General features: G+C 41.6%; 1 protein-coding gene across 4 annotated transcripts in view; it reads left to right on the forward strand.

Moving 5' to 3' along the window:
• mapk8b (mitogen-activated protein kinase 8b) overlaps nt 1-24841 on the forward strand; it is a 34680-nt gene that overhangs the window by 5180 nt on the left and 4659 nt on the right. For 2 of the 4 annotated variants that reach the window (XM_014409732.4, XM_014409733.3), the window contains exons 2-11: nt 7166-7346; nt 9812-9941; nt 10564-10622; nt 13411-13549; nt 15249-15414; nt 17528-17599; nt 19362-19544; nt 21957-22081; nt 23074-23137; nt 24551-24628. In XM_014409732.4, the coding sequence (XP_014265218.1) occupies nt 7225-7346; nt 9812-9941; nt 10564-10622; nt 13411-13549; nt 15249-15414; nt 17528-17599; nt 19362-19544; nt 21957-22081; nt 23074-23137; nt 24551-24628 (1138 nt within the window). In that variant the 5' untranslated portion in view covers nt 7166-7224. Of the gene's footprint in view, nt 1-6829; nt 6997-7165; nt 7347-9811; nt 9942-10563; nt 10623-13410; nt 13550-15248; nt 15415-16657; nt 16730-17527; nt 17600-19361; nt 19545-21956; nt 22082-23073; nt 23138-24550; nt 24629-24841 lie in introns of those variants that run through there. The other 2 variants (XM_023153366.3, XM_023153367.3) reach the window with 2 other exon arrangements.

A 24841-nucleotide genomic window follows, 5' to 3' on the forward strand; every position in this document is an offset into this window, starting at 1 on the left:
TCTTAAGAGATCCACAGCCTACGGCTCTTCAATGGGGTGTCACAGGGTCCCCAGGAAAAAAAATTGTAAATGTAAAATAAAAAAATAAATATTCTTCTGTAGCAATTACACAAGAATATCCAGTAATGTCCCTGCCTACAATTAAACACATTCACTTACCGAAAATCGGGGCATCTGTTGTGGCAAATGGGTGCAAGCCTTTTACCACAAACTTAGTCACTGCTCGGTGACATTCGTCTATCCTGGCCTGAAAGGAGATGCTACCGGTAGACTGCAGCGAGAACTGCCAGCATCTGAGCCAGACTCTGTCTCTCTCATCATGGTCACCTAAATGCACAGCAATGGCAGGTTTTGTAATAAGACAGATCGCGCTAACATAATATGCACTGTTAGTTGATTATTTATCCGCCGCATTAACGGGAGAGGACGTGCAAACGTTACCGCTGCTGCTGGGTTGAGATTCACGAGTCCGGAGCGGAATTAAAAACACGACATTCATTTAAGGTCATCGCGTGTTTTGTGAGCAAATGCTTTTGCATATTCGTAGTGTTTCCTCCCTTAAATGAAATATCTACTTTGCAAGTATTGCAAGTTGCCCTGTTGTCATCCGTTCTCGTAAAGTGTAATCAAACTTTTGAGCGTTTGAGCCGCTTAGGCGCCGTGTTTCCTGCCAGGTAAATGACGCTCCGCAACGTGGTGACGTCATTCAGGGCGACTGGAACTGAATGACGTCAGTGAAACAGTGGGAACCGGTTCTCAACAAGAACCAGGTTTCGATACCCATCTCTAATCAACACACCATAACACAATAAAACACAGACAAGCAACATGGGAGAGTATTCCAGTGTGTACAGCTGATCTGGGACCGCTGCAATCTTCGATTGCGCCTCCAGCTGATCCGTTGTCCACATTGGATGGGAGGTAAGCAGGAGGCGTTGGATTCGGGGGAGGGAGGGTGATAGTGAGGGCGTGTCAGTATCAGTGTACATGTTTCGTGTGTGTGCATGTGTGTATCCCGTGTTCAGCGGTGTGTCACCACGCCCGGTTAAGCGAAGGTCAACAGTCTCCAGTGGACCCAGGTGGCCTTGAAGGAGGGACAAAGAGTTCTGACAACAATCCTGTTATCATGGGAAGAATTTGTTGTTCCAGTCAGCTTCAACCTTGACAGGCCTTCAGCTGGCGCCAGGGGGGCCGCATGAGTGAAGATGATGAATGTTTGGGTTTAGTGCGAACAACTGCATCCAATTTTTACAGTTGGTCTAATGTCCATCACTGGTCACCAATTATCTCAATTCCCGTTGTTCTTCTCCAAGATCTTATCCATATTGCGTTCAAAACACAGTCTGAGTACTCAAAGCCCTGCTATCGTCTATCATGTCTGCCAGACTTATGGGATTTTGAACAGCTGTAGCCGCTTCTTCGATAAGCCAGCTCCAATCAGCCCGAACTCTGTTATCGTGGTTCCAAATTGGTAGATGTCGTTCATTGTCCTCCATCGAGAGTGTCGCCAGACACACGACGCAACCGACCATCGAGTATCCGGCAGCAAACGTCTCCGCAGGACAATCGGGCTCTCCCAAGCCTAGCAGGGTGTCAATTCCATTACAGGAGCAGTTGATCAAATCCATAATTCTTTAGGTTTTAGAGAACAAGACTGGGAAACTCTTTGAGGGTTAGAGTTAGACGAGACTAGACAAACACATAGAAGCAGCAGCAGGGAAGATAAGGGAGGGAGAGGGAGAAAGATGTGTCCACCTCTTCCGAGAGCCAAAGAGGGTTATGAACCCAATCCAGCATGTAGTTGAGCCAAAGAGACCAGTGCAAAGAGAGAGATCCTAAACACAAGAATAACCAAAACAATCTGACTGTGTGGTTCAAAGACACACGAGTTAAAAGGTGCGTTTGGTTTAATTTGGTTTAGTCTGTGGACTGAAAAAGACAGGGACCATTGGGCTTCTTATCTGCACTCAGTTCAAACGCCTGCATCACTGATGGTATGGGCTGCATTAGCGCCTGTGGAATCAGCTTGCACATTGGAAAGGCACCATAAGGGCTGTAAGGCTCAGACTAGTGTCGGTTGAAGCATCGTAGAAGAGCTGGTTGGAGTTTAAGGGAAGGATGGCTGCAGGTTTAATGTATGAGGGACATTGAGTGCACAGTTGGATACTATTACGTCACATTAACACAGCAAAATGTTGCATTTTCCTTCAGCTGAAATGCCAATCCAGAGAGCCTGTGTAGGTAAACTCTGATTAAAAATGCATGAAGACTGTTATTGAATTTAGCAGCTAGCACATTTATTATTGTTTCTCCTGCTGTTTTGTTGTGTACCCTTTGTTGTATACACTGTGTGTCTTTTTGTTCAACATCCAGCAGCACACTTCTTGCTTGTGTTCAGGGTTGTTTGTAAGTTGTGCTCTGTATTCATCCCTGTACCTCTTCGCCGTCCGGCTTAGATGCCGAATTTTGACATGGTTCTGCAACGGGGAAGAGAGATGTTCTGATCAGAGTCAAAGAGAATAATGCAGCAGGAGAGGAGAGGGCACAGATGAGGAGAAGCAGAAAAGACAAAACACAAGCAGCGCAGGCAGAGCTGTGTTTACAGCAGGGTGGCATGTGAGCCAGTATAAACATCCATTTCTGAATGAATCTGTTGGTTTCTTGTAATTCGGGTTTGTTAGTTTTAATTAAAACTCAAAAGATACGTCTTCAAACAGACGCGCATCTCATTTTTGATACTTGGAATTAGAGCCAACAGCTATATGCAAAACAAATAGTGTATTTTTAAAAATGTGGCAGGAGGCACATTATTTGACGTGACTACCGCCGCGTTTGAAGAAACGCAACAAAAAGAATGTGACCCCGTGTGACGTAGACCACTTCAGAATGTGGTCTAACAGATCCAGTCTCAGTACGTATTGGGTGCTTTCACAGCCGTCACTGTTGGGCAAGCGCAGTGACTCAGTTCCTTTCTGCACTGCGTCTCAGATGTGACTCAGGTTTAACTGAGGTGTTCTTGACTTCAGTCCTTCAAAGCAGCGTTGAAGCAAAAGTGAAGAAAATGAGATAAAGCTGAATGTTCTAGCCCTCAGCAGTTGGCTGTGTTTTCTTCTGTTCTTTGAAATGCACCTGTGTTGGTCACGTGGAGGGGCAGCAGCAGTAATCACTGTTTGTTTGACTGAAAGTGTGTTCTGGGTTTTATACTTATGCATTAAATGTGCCATAGGTACTTGACCCTTCTGAAATCCTACACTGTGCTGTATCCTCATTAGAGATGGCACGATACCACTTTTTTATGTCCGATACCGATATCATAAATTTGGATATCTGCCGATACCGATATGAATCCGATATAGTGTTTTTTAATCAACAAAACTGTTTTTTAAATATCTTGCTGCATTTTGTATAAGTTCATACTCAAGTTTAAAACAACAACTACACTAAAGCTATTCTGTTATACCTGTATGCAAAATTTTTTTTTCATAGTTCAGCAATACTGATCAATCTAATAAACTTAAACCTACACCATCCTCCCTATTCTGGTATTTTAAAGAGTACTTAGCGTAAATATTAAGCAACCTAACTAATAGGGTTCCAACTCCTAGCAACAACAAAAATAAATAAATAAAAAATAGGAAACCACCCCTCACGCTCCACCTCATGATGCTTAGTCGACGTAATCAACCTTAATTTGATGCAGTGTGAAAGAAAATGCACAGAAATCAATTATTTTTCAAGAAATATTAAATAGATTCAACATCTTTCTTCAACAAAATTGCAGACTGCACAGATGGTACCTTCCCAAAGGAAAAAGTACTATAGCATATATATATATATATATATATATATATATATACATATATGAATGAATGACTTAATAGTCACTATATACAGTAATTGACTTCTATTCATTTTGCATCAAATTAAAACTTTGGCTGTCAGATAATTATTTATTAAAAGCTCGACATTTTAAATGAGAATAAGAAAGAAAAGTATGTCTTTGTGCCCCCTTTCCCCTGTTCATGCCCTGTCGGCCCCCCTGGCTAAACTTTGCTAGATCCGCCCCTGCACAGTTACCAGCGTCAGCTACGTAGAAAGTAATATTAAATACATTCTAACAACAGCTGATCAAGCTTAAATGTGCTGCTGTTGTTCAGCCGCTGGTTTCCTCTTTCTGGTGCAAAGTGGGCCAAAAGCAAACTAGAGACACGGACTCGCGACAGAAAAGCCGATCAGCTGATCATTAAGCAGTTTCATGATTGAAGTAGCAGCAAGAAGAGGCAGTCGCTTGTTAAGCTTAACGCAGGAATGCTTTACATTCAGAGATGGACTTACACACTTGCTTTACTTCTCTCGGGGATAACTTTGTCGGAGATGAAATGCCAGGTTGCTAGCGAAGCTCCAAATGCTATCCAGACCACCGACAGGTCCCGCATGCCACAGCCGCTCTATCACGTGATGCATACTGCTCCGACGTGCTAACATTCTGAGGTGAGTTACGGGTGTTGCAAGTTTTGTGAGGTGCTTTCGTGATATTTAATGGATCGGATTACATTTTTTATTTTTCTCCGATATCCGATCCAGTAATTTAGGTCAGTATCGGACCGATACGTAATATCGGATCGGTCCATCTCTAATCCTCATACACACCTTCTTAGATATACTACATATCGAGTCATCACAGCCATACCACATCTGTTCGGTACTGCTGTTTCTGCTACTTATGCCTCTGCTGCCATTTTTCAAATTGACTGGAACAGAATGATTCAATTCCAAGAGAGAGACCCCACCACTAACTAATGCTTCAGCAGTGAAAGGATAGAGCAACACAGGCACACTACCCCCAGGTTTAAAAGCTGGCACTGGTATCGGTCACTTGCTTTCTAGATTAATCTTAGTAAGTAATCACAGAATTTAAGATGACTCCACTGCTGTTATAAAGGGGTTTTTTCCCAAATAATATCTTCCATACCAAAACAGTATTTGTTGTTGTACTACTCTTACCAACAGAGTGCTTTGTTTAATATGATTTTGTTAATAGACATATTTCTTTGAAAGCTATCCTAGATAATAAGTTCTTAATTTCTGTGTATCAAACAGAGTAGAGGAGGTTGGTGGGCTGACTGATACTAAAAAGGAAGAGGGTGGGGTGTGGTCTGCCTGCAGTAGCTGGAGAAATCCAGTTCAGGGAATGACCCGTGGAACGTACAGCTATCACTACACAGCCAACCTCCTCAGCACAATGCTCCAAATTCCACTAATGATTTGTCATCTTCATCTCCTGCACGAAACCCGGCTTCCTTCTTCCTCTGTGCCTTGATCACTGCTCCCGTCGCCCTGACCTTTGGAATTTATATATGTGTGCGCAGGTCCTCTGGGCTATAAGTTGGATTGCAGAGGCTTAGTTGTCATTACAGTTGATGAAGCTTCCTTTAGGATTCAAGACACGGCTGGTTTGATTTTTCTGAGATTAATGAGTTCTTCCGGGTTTGAATGGGGGGGGAGAAGCGGAAGAAAGCAAGACAGGATTTGTACCATTATGTTTTGCGCTGCCGTAGACCTGATCACTACAAGTCAATTATTTTCAAGAAATAAATCTGATTTTGTTTGGTACAGATAATGATCCTAAATATTCATTATGACAGGGTCATACATAATGCTAACACTGTGAACATTTGATTAAATGTAACCGATAAGATAACTGCTTCCTCCTGGCTTGTTTGATTGAATTAACTAGTAGCCATTGTGAGATAATAAACTGTGTCAGACGGCCTATATTGTGGGATAGTGTATGGAAATACTTTCCTGAGTGCTTCAACAGAAATTCTTCAAATATCCGTTTTAAATTCGGTGCAGTTTTCTTTTCTATAAGAAAACTATAACCTGTAGATAAAAGATGGACCTAGCCACTGTCACATCACTCATTAGTTTTGAACTTTCGTTTTTGTTTTTTATTTCTTTCAAAACAGTATAACCCCTTTTCCCATTAATACTTACTCGGACTCGGATCGACTGGTTCACAACCCAGTGTGCGTGCTTGTCATCATAGCAACACGTCTGGGCATCCAGCAATGTAATTAATTTGCAACATGAACGCTACAACAAAGGTGGACATGTGGCTTTTTGTGAGACCTGGGGAACACAGCCATTTTGTTTTGTTTCTTTTTGGGGGGGGGGGGGGGTTCGGTGGCTTCAATTTTTGTGAACGAGACGCTCTCATGACTCATTCAGTGATGCTACTGCGGTGTGGCGACGTCACATTTTAGTACCTGCACGGATCGCTTGGCATCCCGGTCGAGCAGGTACTAAAAAAGTACCTGGTACCAGGTACTATGACCTTATGGGAAAATACTGAAAACCGTGGCGAACCGTGCCGAGTCGATCCGAGTAGGTACTACTGAAAAAGAGGATTATGTGACTGTCAACTGGAAGAAAGGGTACCACAGAGGAGTGATCAACTAATATATGTTCCTGCTACCTAGCTTGGTTAGTAACCTGTGTAATTTTGAGCACCAGAGAAACTTAAGAGCAGACTGTCACTGTGCCTTTAAAGCCAAATCTATTTGTTTATGTGCTGTGCAGTTGATCTGTGGGTATGGACTTTTGGAACTAGTCCCACATGGTAACTGAAGTAACTCCAGTTTTTAGAACTTGTTTACTTGCATTTCCTGAACAGGAAAGCCTTGAGAAAAACACTGTTGAAAATGTAGCTTTTCTGTTTTGTTTGATGTAATGAGTCAGTGAGGGTGGTCTTTGCTCAGATCTGATAGATTTGTTCCTCCAGTCTCAGCACAGTACAGTGTGTATCATTTACTCGATGATTTATCTGCTTAGTCTGTCAATTGTAGCATTTACAGACACACGGAGATGCATTTTCAACACTTTTCTGCTTTGTCATTCACATTTTTATGCACAAATTGTAAATATGCCAAAAAAGAAAAAGGACGGTGGAAAAATAGTTATTGGCAGAGATAACAAACGGCAACTTGGATGCTGGTAGGACCTGTTCATATACTTTGCCTGGGGACAACTGTTTATGGCTCACTGATTTTACACTGGGCTTTAAACATAAAGAGGGTGTGCTGTAACACACAGCTATAGTGTTTCTTGATTGAAACGTGTTCTAGAAATCTCTATAGTCTGATCTCCTGTTAATACTTTGCAGGTCTTGAGAGGCGAGCTCCATTTGGATGCCCAGTCACCGATTGTGTCCAAGACTTCACCATGAACCGAAACAAGCGTGAAAGGGAGTACTACAGTATAGATGTGGGCGATTCAACTTTTACAGTTTTAAAGCGCTACCAGAACCTAAGACCCATTGGATCCGGCGCACAGGGAATTGTTTGGTGAGTATATTTACTTTCTGCTGACCCAGATGACAACCTTCACTTGCAGATTGGTCACTTCTTTACTCAGCGAAAAGTTAGATTTAACTTCACCACCAAAACCTGTCTAACATTTGATGAAAGCTTGAAAAGCACACCTTGGACTTTGCCGGCTGCCGTTGACGAAAGTTGATAAGAACAGATGTAAAAAGAGCAGCATAAGTTGCATACAACACAGAAAATTGATGCATAATATTCTATTTGTTGACAGCACCGTGTGGTGTTATCTTTCCTGTGAAGTTTTGTTGATGTGAGAGGGTTAGGTGTTGGAGTGAACTGATCCACACCACAATTGGTTTCTAAAATTTTCTAGGGTTTTTTTTTTTTTTGGTATTCTTTCATATTTGCAATGAGCCATGAATATTTTTTATTTTTTTTTGCTTATGCATCAAGTGGTTGATTGATTGGCCCATCAAAATCACATGAGCTGTCAGAATGAATCCATTTCAACTTGTAACATAAGATGAGCTTGACGAACTCATCTAGCGTCTTTGCTGTCATTAACCTTCTCTCTTCCTCATACCAGGTAGGAATACCAGAAAACTGATGCACAACACAGTTAAGAGTGTCAGCTAAGACTTTAGCTTGTCATGTAAGAACTTGCTGGCTACAAAATCTCAACAACTGCAGTGCTTAGTGCTGGAAAAGGATTAATAGTGGGCCTGTTAAACGTTTCTTTATTTTCTGTCCCATCTGTAATGTTACGACGCCGTGAGGTCGTACACACGTGATCAAAGTTTTGTTTAAAGTAATAAATTCAGGTATGTACAAGTAATCCCTAAGAACCAAAAGCTCAGGCTTGACACTGCTCTAAATGCTCAGTTTCTTGTCTGTTATGTCAGGGAGAGGGGATATTCCTAATATCATCAATTCAGGCATACAGACCCACTCACATGAGGGGTGGACTACAAAGCAATTACAACACAGAGCCCTTTTTAACGTGCACGTTCTGCTTCAGGCATTCTGCACACTCACATTTCTGCACCATCTGACTCTAGTCCTCACAAAATGACACAGTTGAGTTCCACCTACAAGAGAATCCGCTCATATGAAGATTATAAAAATATTACTAGAAAATCCTACAGAGGGATGCTACATAAAACAATTGTAAATGTGTTTGTTTGTACACTTGTTTGACTATTCATTTTATTTCTATGACAGCTGCACAGTGGAGCTCTTTAACGTGACATTTAAGAGCATTTGCTGACATTTTAGCGGCATAAAACAGAGCAGCACAGCAGGACTAAACATGTTCGCGCATTTTCTACAGTTATAACTAAAGTTCCTCTGACAGTGTAAAGCATACTTGGCATTACTAATGTACATCTCTGTATATGAAACATCACTTATGGCCGGCATTGACAAGAAAAGAATTTGGGTCTACGTGGTGCTTTATCCAGCCAATTATAAACCTAAGCTCATTGGCAGCGATGTTGTTTTTGTTTTGTTTTTAACAGATAGAGTAACCAACCTAAGTTTAAAGTAGGAGGAGGCATTATGGGCTGTCCGAATGTATTGCTCAATAGACAAAGTTTGCTGACTCATTCTGCATAGAAATTTCCGATCCTCAGTTTATCCGTTATTACCAACTAAATTTGTTTCTTTTATTTAAAAGGAAACCGTACGGGTGTAAAGATTTAATATTTTGGTTGCAGAAATGAAGAAAAACCAAGCTTAGTTGTTTAAATAATGTAAAAAATAGGTCTCCCTCTCTCTTTCTAAGGCCTCGGGGAGCGTGTTATATGTTCTATTAGATGGATTTCTAAAATTCTCTCAAACCACATATGGTATATTTGGTCAGATTTAAAACCGAGCAAGGCATGCTATTTGTCAAATGATTATATTAAAAATGCTTCAAAAGGCGCCGCAAACGTGGTCAAGACTTCAGGTCGAGTGGTTCTGTTACTGGCTGTGAAGCTGTAGCTTTCTGTAACCTTTAAACATACACAACATCGAAACCTTATTTGATGATTTATATCAAAATGTAGTTCGTGTATGGCTTTCATGACCGGGGAAATCATTTTTTGGTAATGGGATGTAAACATGTTTGTTTCTATTGTAAAGCTGGTCATTTAACCCAGGGGTCATTGGGCTTTATGGCAGTTTGCAGAACTACAGATTTTTGGACTTAAGTGCAACACAAGGGATAACTTTTTAGAGACTGCCACATTCAGTATAGCTCCCCTTAGGTGTATATTATGGGCAAAATATTAGCAACAGACTTGGCTCACTTTAGTTCAGTGGCGCTATTTCTCTCTTCCTCTGCTCTTCCTTTCCTGTCAGTCTCTACTGTCCCTAATAAATAAAGCTGAAAAAGGCAAAATCTTCATATTCCTTTGGCCGTCAGGGAAAAACAACAAAAACAAAGAACAATTTTTAACATCCATTATTGCTGACTGAATTTCTCCTGTGCTCCTTCACCCCAGTTCGGCGTACGACCACAACTTGGAGAGGAACGTTGCCATCAAGAAGTTGAGCCGACCCTTTCAGAATCAAACTCATGCAAAACGGGCCTACAGGGAACTGGTGCTAATGAAATGTGTCAACCACAAGAATGTAAGAGCCAGAATTTAATGGCATTTTTGTTTCTTTTGCATGGTTTGAATGTTTTGGTCTAATTCTTTAGACGTTAGAGGATAGCCTTACCTTTTGACTGTATAGTGTAGGTGCATTTCATGTAGATAAACCTGAGCATTGAATAGAAGTATAATTTAAGCAGGAGCAGAGAATGTACAGTAGAAATTAAAGGGGACAATTAGCTTTGAAAAGTGTTAGCAGGATGCATTTAAATGCTATTCTCATTCCTGTCCATTACAATGATTTAAGTATTGATCTTTAGAGTCACTATATTCAGAGTTGTGTAAAGTATGAGTCAGCAGGGAAGCAAAAAGAACTGGACAATATGTTTGTTTTAAAGCAGAACCTGCTGAGCGCCACACATGGAAACGAACCATAAAAAATAGTGTTTTGAATGACCACAAACTTCTCGGTGCTGCTGCCTCGGAGGTGTGAATGAGGAAACTATCCTGCTGTTATTCATAAATAATGCTAACGCTTCCTCGTTTAACTTTTCAAATTAAGAGTTGGCCTTCGTGTCCAGGGACGTGGATGTGAAGATGTTGTCAAATATACAAAACAACTCCAGCAATTACACTTTTTTTTGTTGTTGTTGTTGCAGATTATTGGGCTGTTAAATGTATTCACACCACAGAAGACACTGGAGGAATTCCAAGATGTGTGAGTATCAGCGAGTCAAATCGCAGCTGCTCAAATCAATACAGGATACAGAACGCCGGGGGCTTAGATGATCTTTTTGGGGGCTTAGCCGGATCTCTTGTTGTGCCTCACGTTAAATACTTCAGGGAAATGATGCTTTATAGTCAGTGGGATGTCAGGTGTGCACATTTCATGGTGAATATTAGAAAAGCACAGACTGAATCAGCTGGTGACAGGAATGAACCAGTTTTCAGGCTGATTGGCCACAATCTGTCACCAGCCTGACACTCACCTGTCAAGAGCTGTAGCTATACTATATACAGTGGGGCAAAAAAGTATTTAGTCAGCCACCGATTGTGCAAGTTCCCCCACCTAAAATGATGACAGAGGTCAGTAATTTGCACCAGAGGTACACTTCAACTGTGAGAGACAGAATGTGAAAAAAAAAATCCATGAATTCACATGGTAGGATTTGTAAAGAATTTATTCGTAAATCAGGGTGGAAAATAAGTATTTGGTCACCTCAAACATGGAAAATCTCTGGCTCTCACAGACCTGTAACGTTTGGTCAATAACAAAAATACAACTCAATACTTTCTAACATAACCTTTGTTGGCAATAACAGAGGTCAAACGTTTACTATAGGTCTTTACCAGGTTTGCACACACAGTAGCTGGTATTTTGGCCCATTCCTCCATGCAGATCTTCTCGAGAGCAGTGATGTTTTGGGGCTGTCGCCGAGCAACACGGACTTTCAACTCCCGCCACAGATTTTCTATGGGGTTGAGGTCTGGAGACTGGCTAGGCCACTCCAGGACTTTCAAATGCTTCTTACGGAGCCACTCCTTTGTTGCCCGGGCGGTGTGTTTTGGATCAGTGTCATGTTGGAAGACCCAGCCTCGTTTCATCTTCAAAGTTCTCACTGATGGAAGGAGGTTTTGGCTCAAAATCTCACGATACATGGCCCCATTCATTCTGTCCTTAACACGGATCAGTCGTCCTGTCCCCTTGGCAGAAAAACAGCCCCATAGCATGATGTTTCCACCCCCATGCTTCACAGTAGGTATGGTGTTCTTGGGATGCAACTCAGTATTCTTCTTCCTCCAAACACGACGAGTTGAGTTTATACCAAAAAGTTCTACTTTGGTTTCATCTGACCACATGACATTCTCCCAATCCTCTGCTGTATCATCCATGTGCTCTCTGGCAAACTTCAGACGGGCCTGGACATGCACTGGCTTCAGCAGCGGAACACGTCTGGCACTGCGGGATTTGATTCCCTGCCGTTGTAGTGTGTTACTGATGGTGACCTTTGTTACTTTGGTCCCAGCTCTCTGCAGGTCATTCACCAGGTCCCCCCGTGTGGTTCTGGGATCTTTGCTCACCGTTCTCATGATCATTTTGACCCCACGGGATGAGATCTTGCGTGGAGCCCCAGATCGAGGGAGATTATCAGTGGTCTTGTATGTCTTCCATTTTCTGATGATTGCTCCCACAGTTGATTTTTTCACACCAAGCTGCTTGCCTATTGTAGATTCACTCTTCCCAGTCTGGTGCAGGTCTACAATACTTTTCCTGGTGTCCTTCGAAAGCTCTTTGGTCTTGGCCATGGCGGAGTTTGGAGTCTGACTGTTTGAGGCTGTGGACAGGTGTCTTTTATACAGATGATGAGTTCAAACAGGTGCCATTCATACAGGTAACGAGTGGGGGACAGAAAAGCTTCTTACAGAAGACGTTACAGGTCTGTGAGAGCCAGAGATTTTCCATGTTTGAGGTGACCAAATACTTATTTTCCACCCTGATTTACGAATAAATTCTTTACAAATCCTACCATGTGAATTCATGGATTTTTTTTTTCACATTCTGTCTCTCACAGTTGAAGTGTACCTCTGGTGCAAATTACTGACCTCTGTCATCATTTTAGGTGGGGGAACTTGCACAATCGGTGGCTGACTAAATACTTTTTTGCCCCACTGTATATGTGCCATGTATGAATGCACTTTAGTTGCCCTGGATGTGTTTCGAAGTCGACAAGATGTCCGTGTAAGTAGCTGTAAAATCAGAGGGGAATGCTGGGATGTGGGGGAAGTGATGGTTACCAAGAGTATGATGGGAACGAACATGATTAATGCCATCCTTTTGAAGCCCAGAGTGTGTGTGTGTGTGTGTGTGTGTGTGTGTGTGTGTGTGTGTGTGTGTGTGTGTGTGTGTGTGTGTACTCTGCTGTGGAGCTAAAAAGGAAACTGGACAAATCGTAGCCAGAGGGTAGCGGGGCCATCGCAGAGTTGGAGGATGAACACTGCATTTGCTTTGGTGTTTGTTTACTTGAATGTATACCGGCACATACATATGTGTACCCATACTATTGGTAATGCATTGTAGCCAGTTTCAGTATTTTATAAGCTGTGTGCAAGCACAGGTTCTGCTTTGTAAATGATCGTTCTCACACAAAGATGTTGCTTTGTTTTTTGTTGTTGTAACAAAAAAAAAAAAATCTGTCAGCGGTTTCTTACTCCATGTAGTGACTGATGATGTAACAGCTGACAACTGTGATAACATCATCACTGTTTGGAGGAGATACCGTACTGTCATTTCCAAAATGCCAGGCAAATTAAAGCTGATTGGGTGAGAGAATCTCACACTTTAATGTCGCTTCATATTCTATTGGCATGTAGGAAACGTAATACAGAGTCAGGCACGTGCACATGCTGCATCTATACACTGTAATACACCCACTGAAACAAACATAAAAAGCCCCTGTGTTTGTTTGTCTCTGCCTGTGTGCTTATTTGAACCTCTTTCCTTGCAGGTATCTAGTAATGGAACTGATGGATGCCAACCTCTGTCAGGTGATTCAGATGGAGCTGGACCACGAGAGGCTGTCGTACCTGCTCTACCAGATGTTATGTGGAATCAAACATCTGCACGCCGCAGGGATCATACACAGGGTAAGCCATACCAGGGGGGCCATATATGCAGCTGTACAGATGTGACTGGGAGCAGTTGCAAGCTGAAGCTTACACTGAGTTAAGTCTGTGTTTTTATGAATTTAAAGTTTCACATCAAAGGAAAAATATGAGACCACTGAAAGATATCGAAGTGTAGTAGTGAAAACACAGTAGGGTGGTTGGAGGAAGGCAGTGACGGTGGTACGTTTTTGCTGACCAGTTGTGCAAACCAATGCTTAAATCATCTCTAAGTAAAATGTGATGTAATTTAACTTCCTGCCATGATATACACTATAGATGGCATGCTTGTGGGCTAAGCTTTATGGGTTCTTGCAGCTTCTTTAGTGTGCAGACATAAAAGTGGAACCTTCCAGCCCGTCCACAGGATAAGTTTGCCTGCTAAAATGTCAAGGCGCTCTTTTAAAGCTGCAGTTGACTGGATCTCATTGCATTTACATTTACTGACGTTTCTAACATGAAAGCACCAGATAACACAATCACACATTTACAGGTTGCAGTGGAGACACACACTGCACACTTGTCGTTACCTTGAAAGATCACACACAGAATGACAGTACACATCCTGAGGCATCAACAGCTGTATGAATAGGTTTTTCATATGGACACACTTACAGAGTGACTGGCAGCCTCCTGTCAATCACCCTCAGAGAGATGTGCTCCAGTAGATTAGCAGAGCTCCTCTTGCTCTGCCAGCCAGAACTAATTGAACCGCAGGCGGAGCTAACCAGCCTCGCTCACACTGGCACAGCTTGGCACGCGAAGCTTTCATCAGGTGAACAGATGCAACGTGAGTCACGGATCGCCAGAGATCGTGCTCTCGTTTTTTTGGGGGCATTGTCTCAGTGATCAGAGCTCTCTGGTCTGTTTCAGCTGCTCAGAAGCTACCTATGGAGGTGGCAGTATGACTGACTGTGGTTTAGCCCTCCAGTCTGATGTTCTTATGATTAACAAGTGATGATAATTATTATCAGGAGGATTTTCAGCTGTAGCGCATTAAAGATTTCCTGAAATTAGCGTTTGCCAGTGAGTACCCTTCAGGTGTAGTCTGTTTATTTTCTTCTCAAAACCAGACGAGGCTCATTAAGATGTTATCAGATTAGCCTGCATGCAAATAAGATTGAAAGGGGGAAATTATTGCAATAAATCACCTGGCATATGGCCAGGTTATAGCCATAGGCAATGAGTCTTTATCGCAGGATTGCTTATAGTTCCTCTCGATTCTGTCAGGTTAGCTTCAGAAGAGAGGAGACACCCTTGAGCAGATGGGCTGTTTTTTAAGTTCTTGTAAGGAAGCATTGCCAAAAAAAAGCACACAGGGAAATGAACACACTGAACTCAAGAGAACAGATAAACAAGGATGAAATGGTGTAACCAAACAAAACAAAGACTTTGTGGTTACAGTGATTCATCATCCTTTCGGTGGGTATCAGCTTTTCATTTAGTAGAGGAGAGAATGATCGCCTCTTCTGAGGGAAAACAAACCCTGATATTTGAGCCCCATTACACCAGCGACTGTGTTTCCCATATATAGACATTTCTAGGAATATTTGTCCCTGCACCAAAAAAAAGTCTCCTTGCAAAGCGAGTTTGATTTTCAGTCAAGTCTTTTAGTTGTCTTTTGTGAAATGTTTAATCTATGTCAGGTTGTAACTTTTGCGGTGGTGTTGTGTTTGAACAGGACCTGAAACCCAGCAACATCGTGGTAAAGTCCGACTGCACACTGAAGATTCTGGACTTTGGTTTGGCCCGGACGGCCGCCACTGGTCTCCTCATGACGCCCTACGTGGTGACGCGTTACTACCGCGCCCCTGAAGTCATCCTGGGAATGGGCTACCAGGCCAACGGTAAGTGCAGGAAGTGGATGAAGCGGCTTCTTGACAGCGACCGGCTAATGAGGAGCTGCTGCCTGGCCTGCTGCATGGCCCTCACCCCCTGAGATGTTTCAGGATCACTTCCCAAACACTCTCTCCCACACACAGGCACACACTCCCTTTTCCTGTAAAGGTTACGCTCAGGGGGGGAGTTGGCATGTGTGGCATCGGTGCTTTGTGGGGAACTTCCTGTCTGAGGACTGTGGTGCCCAGCAGTGTTTTAGCATGTGTTTGATGTTTTATTAACAAGTTGCCTGAGCTCAGCTCAGCTAAGCCAAAAAGTAAACCTCAGTATGAATACAGGCACTAATGCATGCTTCAGCAGTTTCACCGTGCACCCCTGCTTGAAACACATCACAGTTTGAGCAAGGCAGTCTGAAGCACAGAAGTTGACGTATGGTATAATATGTCATATTGATCCATTAGATGCCAGAGCACCAATATTACATAGTTGAGCAGAAAGATTAGTAGAGAACTAGGAGGACTGTGCTGTGAATTAGTGCAGCCCAAAGCTAGCAGAGATGAAACGAAGCATAAGAGATGTACTGCGATATGTGATTAAAACCTATCACCACTAAAACCTCAGTTCTGTATATAGATAAAAATCTATAACAGTGCAGTAAAAGCTAGGGAGACGCATTGGGTGCAGCTGTGGTGCCGGTGGTTTGTGTTAGATGAGCATTTCCTTTTAAGAAGATGGCCTTGTTGTGGGAAGTCTGAGATTCTCTGCTGTGATTGTGTGAGATATTGACATTATCAGCACTGAGCTGCAGACACTGTAAGGTGAATGCCAGCACAGCTCATTAGGTTACCGTAATACTGGACATAAAATGTCTAGAGAAGCCCACGAGTGCAACAGTTTTGTTATAATGTTCTGTCCCAGTAAGGAAATAAAGACTGAATTCATTGGCTAATAACATGCTGAGAGTCAGGTGGAAGCAAAAACACTAAATGTAATTGGAGAGCTGCACTGTTTGTTTGTTACTTTTAAAATTCTGTTGATTTAAAGTGTACATATTGCCCTAGAGCACAGGTGCAGGTAGTACAAGTCCCCTCTCAAAAAACAATTAGAGGGTCTCATAAAAACTAATGCTCATCAGAAACACTGACCTGATTCTTTTTTTTTTCCTGCTGACTTGTTGCATCTTTCTTTCTTATTTTATTTCATTGTTTTGGGTTATTCTCTTCTCCCTCCTTTGATGCTGCGCATATGTAGTGGATATTTGGGCTGTGGGCTGCATTATGGCAGAAATGGTTCGCCACAAAATCCTTTTTCCAGGAAGGGATTGTATCCTTGAGCTGCTTGTAGCAGTGTCTGGCATTTCATGTGAAATGAAGATGGCCTCAAAACAGTCACCTTTTCAGATCTTCTTTTGTTTCCTGATTTTTATTTTTTGTTATTTTTCTTTCTCATCAAATACATCGCAGCTATAGAAATTCTGTTTCTTGGATTTGCCTGACACCTTGACTTGCAGCCGCCCACCTGCTCTTCCTGCAGATCCACTGGCTCGACTCCCTCCTCACTCACTCGAGCAGCAACACTGTTGCTTCGAGCACCATGACTGTCACATGAAAGACCTGAAATAGAATTGATAGTTTGCTCTGCCATAGCTGAGAAGTGAACTGCATAAAATGCCCTCCAGTATCCTCGAACTGCTTAGCGTATGGCTTTTGTTGTAATGTGAAAGAAAAACTCTTAATCTAAAATTTAACACAAAAAAATGATTTCTTGGCATCATTAGATAACACTTTCCAGCTTAAGTTGCAGTGAGGATACAGAGAACATTAAATTGCATTTTTGCAAAAAAACAAAGTTCTCATAAATGTTAAAAGTCATGGTCTGAAGGAGAAGTAAACATACATTTTTGCAGCTATGATGGAGACAAACACCTGTTAAACACTGATCCAGGTGTGAGAGTGCTCTCAGATGCATGCAGGTCATTTTGCGTCATGTGTCACCTTGCACGAACATCATCGTGTTTATGGATTATAATTTCCCCTCTCCTCTTGTTCTTATTTTCATTTTTTTTTCCATTTGGTTTTCAGTCCTGCATGCTAATTCGGTGGTTGTCATTTCATTTTTCAGTTGATGTCTGGTCTGTTGGCTGTATCATGGCTGAAATGGTCCGGGGTAGTGTGTTGTTTCCAGGCACTGATCGTATCCTTAAGTTGAACCTCCATCCAAACCCCCGTCCTCCTCAAACGACCGTTGTCCCATCCTCTGTCTGACATCTTGTTCATATCTTTGCACACAAAAGGGGGGGGAAAAAACCTGCCAAACCTGCTGTTTAATGAGCGATGACGACATTGCGCTCAGGGTCGACATTCATCACTCGCAGTGGCAGAGCTGGAAGAATTGTAGCCATCTTTCATGGCAAATGCTGGCTTCTTACAGCAGGAAAAGTACAAGTTTAATTATGTGGTGACAAGAATAATGGCTCCAATCTATTTAGGTGACCCAGTAAGTCTTATTACACCAAGGTTAGCACTTCTATTATGCTGTATCAGACCCTGTTCAATATAAATGGTTCTAACAAGAAAGTAAACATGCACTACAACCCTATTTGATCCCACTAGAGAAACTGTGAAGCAGTGGAGGGAAAGAATACAGGCATTTTATGCCCTGATTCAAAAAGGTCCCTATATAACAACATATTGTTAAAGAGCTCCTTTGTTTAGTAGTTATGGGTTTTTATTAATGGGCTGATCATGATGTCACCGACTAGTTCCTAGTCTTAAACTTCAATACGACATTAGAATTTCATCATCTAGGTGTATTATGTATCAGACTGTAAAACTGCACATTCACTGACTATCAGTCCGCAGTTGCTAGAATATCCTAAACAATCCTGCTTTCTGACACTTAAAGTAACAAAAATTCACATAATGGACTTAAAGTTTTATTCAGAATAAGTGACTGAGCCCATAAGATCAGGAAAGTATTTACCGAGGTAAATACAAACTTTTACTACAAACTTTCAAACAAGGCTTTTTGCAAACACCAGTATCGCCCCCTGTTGGACACTAGAGAGAATGCTGGTTTTAGGCCCTCCCCAATTGGTTTTAGTTTAAGATCCAAAAGCCAGCTCTACCTTTTATGTGAAAAAAAGGCCACTCTGTAGCTTTGTGTCAATGCCATCCTCTTTAAATTAAGTCAAGGATGATATTGTCAATTGATTTGTTTTTATCTGATCTTTTTAGCAGTGTAGGGTGTTTGGTTGAAAACATGGCTTAAAGGCTAGCTTCCTCATTAGCTTACTACTAGGATGCTAGCAGTCGGTAGCTTTGATTTGTCTTTATGCAAATTATTTACATTCACAAAAGCTGCTAAACAACAGACTAAAGGATAAAGAAAAAAAAAATCAATCATAGCAAATGTACTTTGGCATTAGGAACTTAACAACCAGAGCTTTTTGTTTTCTCAAGGCTAGGTTTCTCCTTCTGTTTGTTCATTCATGTTTGAGGATGAACAAAGATGTGAACAAGCAGTCTGAATGTGTTATCTGTCCTTACATGTGTGTGACTTGTATTTCCAACATCTGGATGTCTTACAGGTGAACCTCACATTGCTTCACTTGACGTCTAGCTATGCAGAGTGCAGATGTTTGAAATATGTGTGTGTATTGTTTTTTTCAGATTGTGTGTATCCCACTCAGCCCATCCTAACAGGTTTCTACAGGAATAATGTGCAAACGAAAATCGTTTAGTTTCAAAGCTGTGTTGTAGCTATTTGTGGTTGTAGTCATTTGCTTTCGTTCTTTTTTGTTTTGTTTTGTTTTGTTTTGTTTGAGCTTTCTTTATCAGCTCAGTATTTGGGGAACATGTCCAAACCAGATCAAACATTCCTCAAACTTCTCTCAAACTGGAGCATCTTGTTTTCCAATCCAGCCGTACGCTTTTCTTAACACTATAACCAAAAGATATTGACCAGTGGAACAAGGTGATCGAGCAGCTGGGGACGCCATCTCAGGAGTTCCTGATGAAGCTCAACCAGTCCGTGAGGACCTATGTGGAGAACCGGCCACGGTATGCTGGCTACAGCTTCGAGAAGCTCTTCCCTGATGTCCTGTTTCCTGCAGACTCTGAGCACAATAAACTGAAAGGTAGGGGTGTCTTGTAAATTCTTACTCAAGCATAAGAAGGTAATGAGTGTTGAAACAGTTTTGGTGGATGGTTGTTAGTAGGAGCAATGAGGCAGTCATTAGTTATGCCACAGTGTGTTTCCGTTTTACTGCTTGAAACCACTGTTGTAAAGCTGTGTTGTTCTTTTTTTAATGTAGAATTTATCATCTGTGACCTTTTAGAGGTTTTTTTTGGGGGGGGGGGTTGTTTTTGCATTTGGAAGTGTAACAAATGAGTCCGTGGGTAGTCAGTGAGTACACATTCAAGGACGTATAGATATGAACTTCTCCTCCACATGTGCTTTGGGTTTGCAACCTAACAAATATCTGCTGACAGCAAAGCCAAAGCAAGATCACTGCTCGGCGGCAGTCTTTGCTTAACCACTTATTCTAGAAGCCGGCAGCACCAAAGTTGTTTCTTCTGTGAAGAGGAATTCACCTCAAGCGTGTCTTTCTCTGTAAATGCAGAGGTGGTGACAGGAACACTCACAGTGAGTGCCACAGAGCTGTTGTAAGATGTCGCAAAAAAAAAAAGTCGTTCTTTTTCAGTCCTTGTTACTTCACAGAGGTAGGAATGTGTGATGACAGTGTGTTCCCCCCTCAAGTTCTCTGCTTTAACAACATCAATTAGCTGTGATGACTCACTCTGTCAGGTTTCATACAGAATGTGAAACAATGTGTGATAATCAGGGCGGATGTCCTTGACAGGCTCAAATGGAGACAAAAGTGGATACATGTTCTCTGTTGAAAAGGCAAAAACCTCGGTGAGTTTCCCATCTTGGATAGCATCGGGGAGCAGTGTTTTGAAAGCTGGCTTTATTTGTTCTAAAGGCTTTGTGCAGTTTTTTTTCTAGTTTAAGGTCTGTGTGAGTCAGTGTCAAAACCCTAAAATAGACATCACAGGTACAAACCTCTGAGTGAGCAAATAAGCTCTAACCATGTACCGTTCAGACTTTTTGCTTGGGAGGGATAGCCAATCACAAGAAAGTTTAATTCTCTCAGTCATACAGGATTGGTTCATGACTTCCTATTAACCTCCGTTAGTTTAGGGTAGAATATGTATTCCCTGGGTAAAAATGGTCACAAAGACTACGCTGCACCAAAAACCACCTTGTGGACCTCACAACAGGAATTATTGTGATTTGTGGTACTTTTCCGTACACTCAGCCATTTTCACCAATATTAGCGTTCCCCCATGTGCCAAATCCCACTTTAACCCTTGACTGCTCTTTTTTTTCTGTTTAGGTGTAGAGGCAAAGAAAAACAAAAAACGTTTGTATTCCCATGGACTGCTACATTTTATCATTATATAATTAAAAGAACAAGAGCTTCAGTTAGCTTGGCACGAAAAAAGCTGGTAGAAATGTCCTTCAAAGAGCTGCTTTTTACTATTTTGGGTATATTTCAGAGCTTGTACATTTTCACTTTTACTTGAATAAAGAAGTTTAATGAGTTAAAAAAAAAACCCACCTTGTGATTGCTTTGATTGCTAGTAGATTGGCACAGTCGCCCGTGGTTTGATGCCCAAACTTGCTAGCCAATCAACAAGCAGTAGTGAAACTTGAAAAAGTGTGGTGCAGAGAATTTTAGCCCTGAAAGTAAAAGTTGTCTTACTGCTGAAATCAATCAATGACACAGCTTTTACTCTGAAGCTGAACGTGCTCTGTTTCTGAGTGGCATCTCACTCTTCAGTTTCACTGCTGCTTAGCAACTAGTTGGTGAATGTTTGCAAACAAGTTGGCAACAACGAGCAAACTCCTGTAATCCTTCACGATTAGTAGATTAGTCACACAGAGGTCACTTGTAGTCTCTATGTGAGTGAGGCCTTAACTTAAAAAGGAATGGTCAGTGTGATTCAGATAGAGGCAAACTTAGGGTCACAGAATAAGACAAATGGGGATTAATCTCAACTGTGAACCCCCAACCAATTTTGGCAGATGGCCTCCCTTTACCTGAGCCTGGTTCTGCTGGAGGTTTCTTCCTTTTTAAAGAGTTTTTCTTTCCCACTGTCACCACCTGCTCTCTCATAGGGGGTTGTCTGATTGTTGGGGTTTTCTCACTACTATTGAAGGGACCTCACAATATAAAGAATATTGAAGGGACTGTTGTGATTTGACGCTGTATTAGGAAAGAAAATGGGTCTGAAAATATACATTTGGAGCTTAATATAAGCAGAATTTTTCCTTTATGGAAAAACAGGACTTTATAAGTGGTACCACGAAAATTATGTTATGAATTTTTTCCCTTCCTCATGGATACTCATTCGTTTACATTTCAAAGCGGTTGCTGCCTACATTGTTTCCTGCACCAACATCCCATCTCAACAGGAAATGCATCTCATCAACCAAGCCGCACACTCCTGCATATTTTTTATGTTCAATTATTTCCTTTCAGCGAGCCAAGCCCGTGACCTCCTATCAAAGATGCTGGTAATAGATGCATCAAAGCGGATCTCAGTGGATGAGGCTCTCCAGCACCCCTATATCAACGTGTGGTACGACCCAACTGAGGTGGAGGCAGTAAGTACTTGAGTTTCGTGTATTTTCATTGCATTCCTGTTTGAGTGATAATCACATGGAAGTGGTTATCACTGCTAATAGCATCTATGTTCATTGATTATGGCAATCACACCTGAGCTCTACCCATTTCAGACCTCTTAAAAAATCCTTAATGTGCAACATCAAAGCCGCTCTAAGTGTAATATAATTTGCTTTAGGCTGGAATATATCCCTCATATTGAATAGCTGATGGGAAAATTCGATTTAAGGGTCTTTTGAAGTTTAGCAGGAATGCCGCAATGTAGCTTTCCTCTGTAGAACATTGAACATTTTCCTGTAAAACAAGTGAAAAGGTAAAGTTTAACACCTTTCAAATGCCATTTTAAGCTCCCTTTTCTGTCTCAAGACTACAAACTGTAAAGCTGTGTCTTTGTGCTTCAGTCTCTAAAATTGAGATGGTGACAAATGTGAAGCCTCTCCTTGGAAACGCTGTGACTCAGCCAGTGCAGATTGATTTTTGACTGCGTTTTGGCAGATTGGGAAATGAGGCGAATTGTTGCTTTTTCCTCCTCTCCCCTGCCTGAAGGCTGATGGGTCAGATGGGTTTGAGTCTCAGTGACCTCTGACCTCTGACCTATGAAAACCTTGTGAACACTTGAAGAAGGTGATGTAGTAATACCATAGGTGTGTCTAATAGCAGGCTGAGGGTACCACTTGTAGTCACCAGTATTTTTCAACTCGGGATTCACTGAGTCCGAGACATCCTCATACACCTGCTGTATGTGAATGACTTCTGTAAATTTGACCTCTGGTTTGGTAACACTCATAAATCAGAGGCTACTAGCGTCGGCGTTTGTCTCTTAAAGAGGCAGCATCAGCATCTTCTCTTTGCTCTGTTAAATGTTAGAAAAGGGAGAGGTTTAAACTATGGCCTGAGTCTATAATGTGTGCGGATGTGATATGAATGTGTGACCATTTGGTAAAAAGACACATTATTCTGTTTTTCTTTCCAGCCACCACCGGTGATCACAGACAAGCAGCTGGATGAGCGGGAGCACACAGTGGAGGAATGGAAAGGTAGGAAGGATCCTCTCCTCTCCTGTCATAAGTACTTAGCCGTTTACAGGGTGATGCATAAGGTTGGTCTAGCTTTGTGCTTCACAGCCTGTGGGACATTTAATCTTTGTTCTGGAAGGGAGTTGCATGTTTTCCTCTGCACAGTCTGTCAGAAACCATAAATGCCCCAGTGTCAGACACGTAGTCCTCATTTTCTGCTGAAAATAACTCTGTGTCCAAAGCAGCATATTTCCCCCGTTGGTCCCCTCGGCCAGAACATCAGAGCTTTACCGGCTTGGGAGAAAGATAGAGAAGAGGGAAAAGCTAATTTTCATTGGTGTATAAATGCAGATTTACATTTGGTTTTTGTTTAGTCTAAGTCTGCAAAATGAATGAAAGCTTTCAAAATTAGTGCAGTTCATTCTTCACGGTTACTTTACAATCCCCGTCATCTGTTTTTAGTCACAAATACTAAGGTGTGCAAACCTGCATCACCTTCCTGCTGGGTCTTTATTAACATAACTGTTCCTTTAATGTGAAAATGGTAAATTTAAAGCCTGTTTGCTTCATTCACAAAAATACATATTCCTGGATTATGATGCTTGGAAGCCTTGTGGGTAGAAAATGAAGCGTATGCTGAGGTGCTAAATGCTAGAGTTGCTTTATACTGGTGAGAAAATACCCACAGGCTACCATGTTAAAATGCTCATCTTATGCATACAGGTTCAGTTCTCGCTAGCTAATTTGTCCTTAATGACAAACGTTTGATTTTAGTGGTGTTAAGCCTTAAGGATGAATGGGGTGGGCACAGTGTAAGTGCTGCATTAGCTAGCACGACTCTTACATTTAAATACAATCACATCTGTTTTTATGAAACAAAACAAACTGAAAAACAAGCAAAACAAGTAGAACCAGTTTTTCCTTAAACTAATATGCATGTTTTATTATTCAAATTAATTTTAAATGCCGTAAAAACTAAACTGAGTAGCTGTTTTTCTTGTGTCCAGTCACATGTTTAGATTGAGCAAAATGGTGAGCTCATCACTTTAGGTTCAGGTTTTTGGAAATATTTGAGCTTTTTTAGATTTTTTTAATAGTAAAAGAGGTGTTTTCTCCATGTTAGTATTCCTTTGAATATCTTTAAGCTCCCCTGTCCTAGCAGAGCAGTGATAACAACAGGAGGTTCACACCTGAAAGTGTAAATGTGACACACAGATGGCTTGAAGACACACTGTCCCATTTCTGTCTCCTTAGAGTGAAATGTTCCCGTGTAAACTGGGCATTCATTTATTACCATTTTTTAGTCTGAAGCTTTTTGCCAAAAGAAGAAAAACATTTGTGCATGACCTCATCTTAAAACTGTCTTTCACCCTTTTTTTCTTCTTCAGTTTTTAAAGTGATCTGAATAAATGGCTTTCATTGTGTTTGTTACAGAGTTGATATATAAAGAAGTGCTAGACTGGGAAGAAAGGACGAAGAACGGCGTCATCAGGGGACAGCCGGCGTCCATAGGTTGGTGGACTTTGTTATGTGAGAGGAGGTTTTAAAATGAGTTTGTAATGGAAGAGATGAATATGTTTGCACTGCACAAGACGTCTGCGCATGATCACGGCTGCTGCACTATATTGCAAGTGATTGTAATGTATCTGAGACTAAGATGCTTTCCTTCAGATAACATTTGCAGCGCTTTGATTTCATTTCCGTAATCGCTCTAATGGGAGCAGA

The sequence above is a fragment of the Maylandia zebra genome, linkage group LG8 (genome assembly GCF_041146795.1).
Source record: "Maylandia zebra isolate NMK-2024a linkage group LG8, Mzebra_GT3a, whole genome shotgun sequence".
NCBI lineage: Eukaryota > Metazoa > Chordata > Actinopteri > Cichliformes > Cichlidae > Maylandia > Maylandia zebra.